Genomic DNA, 5,899 nt, shown 5'->3' with positions numbered 1-5,899 from the left:
ATTAACGTCACGTACTAAAATATTATAGAAAATTTTGCTACATTCTTACATATATTTATTATTTGGTGACAGTTTGTGTGATCGTAAGTGTTCGATAATTTGTCTCAGTTGCGTTTTTTAATTTATATTTACACGTTTGTTTAAATAATTTGTTTTTGAAAACAGTTTGGGTATACGTGACACACCTAGAAAAAATGGACTCGTCCAAGTGCTCGTGCTATTTAAGTCCGGGGCACTGCTCTGGTGGTTGCACGCACCTGGGCCACAAGTTGACCAATCGGTGAAGCCGGACTCCGGATGTTCTAACGGGAAAAATTGAATTTCATTGGCTGGTTGTCGTTACACGCGGTCTCATGAGCAGTAAAAAACTTTCAAGAAACCCACATTTTTTTTTATAAATGCAATAAATAAATCCATTGGATCAAGATTATTTATATTTATATTGATATTGGAACATGGAGTCATTGAAAGAAATATCGCAATTTTTAAATTTAGACACTCGGCTTGATCTCCAAGCTGTTGCTGTTGAAAATATTCTTGGTATGTTCTATTATTATTATTATTGTAATTAATCAAAGTACTGGTTTTTTATTTTCAAGTCCATGGTTATTAATTAAATATAATTACAGGTCTTACAAACACGAGCAAGTGTAGAGAAATGTTGCTGAGCTGTCCAGAAATTTTAAGACAGTTTATTTTACTTTGCCAAGTTGATTCTCAGAGACTGGCTGTTGCTAAAGATGCAGCACGTGCTTTGATAAATATATCTGGTGATGAAGTTGGTGCTAAAGCATTGCTACTTATTTCTGAAGCTTCTAAATGTGAATTAAATCAACGACTTACTGATAATCTTATTTACATTTGCTTCAGGTTATTATTTTAATTTAATTACTGATAAATTTAATCTTGTGTTGACAATTATTCATTTTGCTTTTAGTCTGATTTTAAATAAAGATAATAATAATTCTCATGCTCCATGATTCTGTCAAATACGACGTGAGCTGCGAGTTTGGTTGATCCAGAAAGCCGACTGCAAGTGGGACTAAAATGTTTACGTTTTGTAATTAAAAAAAAAAGCTTTGTGGGGATCAAAAAAATATGGAGTACGTGCTGGTGAAGGACTTGGTCATTTACGTCAATTTACATGGTGGTCTAGTCTTTTCACAAGTAAATATTCGAATATTTTTTTAATTTTCTCTGTCAATTTAAAACTTTAAATAAATAAATAATGTATATATTTATTTTAAGTGAGTATTGGCGAAGCTGCTAAGTCCGTGTCTTCTGCATTTGCACCAGCTTCTGTAAGTAACATCTTGAGGAGCACTTAGCATAGTTGTAACAGCAATATTATCATCAAAGTTTCTTAATAAAAAAATCAACTTGCTTGGAAAGGTAGTTTCTTTATTTCTATTTTAATCCTCTGAAAAAATTACAGAGTTGTTACCAATGAAATTTTAAAAGTTGAGGTAGAATGCGTTTTGTGTATGGCAGGTACGAAAAAAATATTTATAAATGCGCCAAAAGATGAATTATTTCAATCATTTCACGAATTATTGCGGTATGTAATGGAGATGGTCCATGAAACGCGTGATGATAATGGTCTGCTAAGACGGACGGGTGCAAGGACAGACTTCTCCTTGGCTGACCAATATTCTGACTACTATTCATATCCCTGATTCCAGTACCATTACGTTCAGGTCCTGGATACCGATGATCTCTTGGTATATTGCCGGCATTGTTGCTGTTAACCGCTGCTGCTTGGTTTCCCTGGAACATTGCAAAATAGTACCAATTAGACTCACTTTTACAAAGTTCAAACTTTAATATTATTTTGTTTATTAATAATTAAATATAATTAAATTAATAATGCAACTTACCAGCGAAGACTGTTCGATAGGACTCGGTAAAAATCCTCTAAACTCAGCAAGAAGATCTTCCTGATTTTCAAAGAGATCAGCAACTTTACTGTATACCTCGGCTACGGTGAGATGGTCACCAGCAGGACCGACTCCACCACCGCCACTACAACGTCCAGCAGCAGTATGATTTCCATACATCAGGTTATCTCTTCCTCTTTGATATGTATGTAAGATCTCCAGAAAGCCTGTGTACTTATATGGCTGATTGTGAAATCGATTCTACGCAGAAATAATAAAAATCCATACTAAATACAAAACAAATATATTTACATACACACACACACACACACATAGACACATTTGTTTAATTTATAAACATGTGGGTATAAATGTCGGTTTAGTTTGTCTTTGACTTAAACAGTTCAAGTATGTTTTGTAATGGATACTCACTCTAATCTTATTGACGAAGTTGATGGCATGATTAAAATCGATCGGTCGATTCTGCTGGGTCTGTCCGCTGTTGCTGTTCTGAACAACTCCGTTCTGCGCTTGACTCACTGCTGCGGTTATATGAGAACTATTATTTGAAACATTATTCACTAAGGTGTGATATCGGTTTGTTAATCCTTGCAGTATGTCAATAAACGATGGTACATTTGTAGGCTGACTTGGTGGATTTGTAGGCTGACTTGATGGATTTATAGGCCGACTTGATAGGTTTATAGGCTGACTTGATGGATTTGTGTGCTGACTTGGTGGATTTGTAGGCCGACTTGGTGGATTCGTAAGCTGACTTGGTGGATTTGCAACAGGTGGTGGACCGAAATTAACAGTACAGTTTTGTGATACGATGGAAGTCTGTGTTGGCGTTGAACTCGGGGTAGTCACATAAACTTGAAAAGGAAGCCCTTGCTCATTTGAGTGAACCTCAATCTTATAACCCGGTGGTAAATATGTATTAAATCCAACAATTAGTTCCGGGTGCCCTTCAAATAAATTACTGACCCTTGAAACAACAGTTGATATAGCTATTCTCCGGGATTTTAAGTCTTTCATAATATTTAGAAAGTCAGCGTAGACCTGAATAACAACAACACCAATAAATAAATGATCAAATTTATTAATTTTTAAATTATAAAATTTTTGGACTTGAACAATTACCTGGGGTTGGTTACTGAATGTACATCTAACTTTATTCAAATACAAGACTGCATCCTCTACGTTCAGCCTTTGAATATTCTGCTGCGCAGTTCGTAATTGCATGTTGCTTACCATGTTTTTGTACGTAATAGGTCTCACACGAATCTAGAGTCCAGGCGAGAAAAGATAAATTAGCTGGGTAATTTTTATTTAGATAAATAAATAATATGTAATAGGTACCGGTAATAAAAATGGTGACTGTGAATAAAAACTTCAACACAGAGTAAAAATTACTTATAAAAGTGAGCGCATTCAATTAATTTAGGTTTGGTTCAGCTCGTTTATTATTTTTATTATTTTTTTTCTTTTAGCTGATAACTTCTTGAATTTAAATTAAAACTCGTTGTGAAAAGTAATAAATTTACGTTATAGAAATTCAAATTCAAAATTAACTAGCAGTATAAATGTACTTGTGTTTAAAAATTATCAGTCCTAGTTGTACAATAAATCTGGTCACCGCTAACCAACAAGAAGTGAGACGATTGTGAACTTGTTGTAGAGAGACCAACGAATGACAACGAATGAGGTTGAGTCCAAATAGTATTTTAGGTGGGTAAGCATCATCATGTGGTCGAGCTTAGCGCACACTCACCAATTTACGTCACGTACTAAAATACTTTATAAAATTTTATTACATTATTCCGTATATTTATTTATTATTTGACAGTTTATGTGATCGTGCATTTTTTAATTTATATTTGCACGTTTTTTTAAATAATTTGTTTTTAAAAACAGTTTGGGTATACGTGACACACCTAGAAAAAATGGACTCGTCCAAGTGCTCGTGCAATTCAAGTCCAGGGAACTGCTCTGATGGTTGCACGCACCTGGGCTACAAGTTGACCAATCGGTGAAGCCGGACTCCGGATGTTCTAACGGGAAAAATTGAATTTCATTGGCTGGTTGTCGTTACACGCGGTCTCATGAGCAGTAAAAAACTTTCAAGAAACCCACATTTTTTTTTATAAATGCAATAAATAAATCCACTGGATCAAGATTATTTATATTTATATTGATATTGGAACATGGAGTCATTGAAAGAAATATCGCAATTTTTAAATTTAGACACTCGGCTTGATCTCCAAGCTGTTGCTGTTGAAAATATTCTTGGTATGTTCTATTATTATTATTATTGTAATTAATCAAAGTACTGGTTTTTTATTTTAAAGTCCATGGTTATTAATTAAATATAATTACAGGTCTTACAAACACGAGCAAGGGTAGAGAAATGCTGCTGAGCTGTCCAGAAATTTTAAGACAGTTTATTTTACTTTGCCAAGTTGATTCTCAGAGACTGGCTGTTGCTAAAGATGCAGCACGTGCTTTGATAAATATATCTGGTGATGAAGCTGGTGCTAAAGCATTGCTACTTATTTCCGAAGCTTCTAAATGTGAATTAAATCAACGACCTACTGATAATCTCATTCACATTTGCTTCAGGTTATTATTTTAATTTAATTACTGATAAATTTAAACTCGCGTTGACAATTATTCATTTTGCTTGTAGTTTTATTTTAGATAAAGATAATTCACTTGCAGATCAATGCTCTATGATTCTGTCAAACATGACGCGAGCTGCGAGTTTGGTTGATCGAATCGTTGGTTTGATCGAGAAAGCCGACTGCAAGTGGGACCAAATTGTTTACGCGTTTGCTTACGCTGATAAATACAACACCAAAGGCGCCAGGCTTCATTATCTTGGACCAATGCTCAGTAATTTAAGTCAATCGGAAATCGTCAGAAGGTCAGCTGGTTTTTGAGTTTAAAAATTACATTTTTGTTTTGTAAGTAACGATTACTTTCATCAGGCGACTGGCAGACCGAGATCATCTCATAATCCACAAGCTTCTTCCCTTCGTCGAGTACAAGGACAGTCTAGTAAGACGCGGTGGTATCGTCGGAACCCTAAAGAATATTTGTTTCGATGTCGACAATCATCTTTGGCTTCTCAGCGATCAAGTTGACATTCTTTCTCATTTACTTCTGCCTCTTGCTGGTCCTGAGGAGTTTGACGACGAGGACAACGAAAAGTTACCCATCGATTTGCAATATTTACCTGCTACCAAAGACCGGGAGCCTGATCCAGACATCAGGTAGACAAACTTTCTAACATTTACTGTTGGATAATTTTATTAAATTCTATTCCATGTTTAATTTATTTTTATTTGTTAGAATAATGATTCTGGAAGCACTTTGTCAGTTATGCGCAACTAAAGAAGCGCGAGAAATAATGCGGGAAAAAAATGCTTACGTGATACTCAGAGAGTATCACAAGTGGGAAAAAGATAAAGCTGCTCTTATAGCCTGTGAAAATGTTATTGATATTTTAATCAGGTATTCACTTTTTACTGAGCAACTCTTTTAATTATTAATTAATAAATAACTTTTATTAATAGCGTTATGTTTTTTATAGAACTGAGGAAGAAATAGGAGCAGATAATTTGAAAGTAATTGACGTCCCTACGAAGTATTCGAAAAAATTCCAGGAAATCGATGAAGAATTATTAAAGGAGTGAGTGTGAAAGTAATTATTTTTATTACTTTGATAAGACTTGATAATGTAATAAAATAATTGAACGAAATTACAATAATGTGATACATAATAAAGTTTTACAGCAAACTCCTTAAACTAACAAACGTTAAATAATTGCACAGACCCGTATTGTAAGTTTGATTAAAGTAATCAGGTCACTTAAAGCAGAGATAAATATGCTAATAGATTTCCATGAATATCATTTTTTTTTTTTTTTTTTTTATCTGTTTGTGGTTCTGTTTAGTGTGCAATGGCAACAGAACTCTATAAAAAAATTATAACAGTCTTAAATATTGCAAAGATCCCT

At 34.2% G+C, this 5,899-nt stretch overlaps 2 protein-coding genes across 3 annotated transcripts; one reads left to right on the top strand and one right to left on the bottom strand.

Annotated features, from left to right (window-relative positions):
• Positions 1–163: 163 nt before the first annotated feature.
• Positions 164–3,593, bottom strand: LOC130663688 (paired amphipathic helix protein Sin3a-like). The gene is made up of 5 exons (XM_057463090.1): positions 3,240–3,593; positions 3,021–3,164; positions 2,310–2,939; positions 1,878–2,138; positions 164–1,767 (listed from the first exon to the last, which is right to left on the bottom strand). The coding sequence occupies exons 2-5, from the start codon at positions 3,132–3,134 to the stop codon at positions 1,507–1,509; spliced, it is 1,266 nt and encodes a 421-aa protein (XP_057319073.1). The 5' UTR covers positions 3,135–3,164; positions 3,240–3,593; the 3' UTR covers positions 164–1,506.
• On the top strand, positions 3,135–5,854 carry LOC130663690 (protein HGH1 homolog). Of its 2 annotated transcripts, XM_057463092.1 has the most exons (7): positions 3,135–3,608; positions 3,795–4,169; positions 4,259–4,499; positions 4,567–4,803; positions 4,868–5,152; positions 5,232–5,393; positions 5,473–5,854. In XM_057463092.1, exons 2-7 carry the CDS (start codon positions 4,085–4,087, stop codon positions 5,573–5,575), a joined length of 1,113 nt encoding a protein of 370 aa, XP_057319075.1. In that variant the 5' UTR covers positions 3,135–3,608; positions 3,795–4,084; the 3' UTR covers positions 5,576–5,854. The 2 variants fall into 2 exon arrangements, with proteins under 2 accessions (XP_057319075.1, XP_057319074.1); XM_057463091.1 differs by having other exon boundaries at positions 3,135–4,169.
• Positions 5,855–5,899: the final 45 nt, after the last annotated feature.

This window comes from Microplitis mediator, chromosome 2, assembly GCF_029852145.1.
Source record: "Microplitis mediator isolate UGA2020A chromosome 2, iyMicMedi2.1, whole genome shotgun sequence".
Classification (NCBI taxonomy): domain Eukaryota; kingdom Metazoa; phylum Arthropoda; class Insecta; order Hymenoptera; family Braconidae; genus Microplitis; species Microplitis mediator.
Note: the sequence above shows the minus strand (reverse complement) of the source record. Positions and strands in the feature narration are given on the sequence as shown.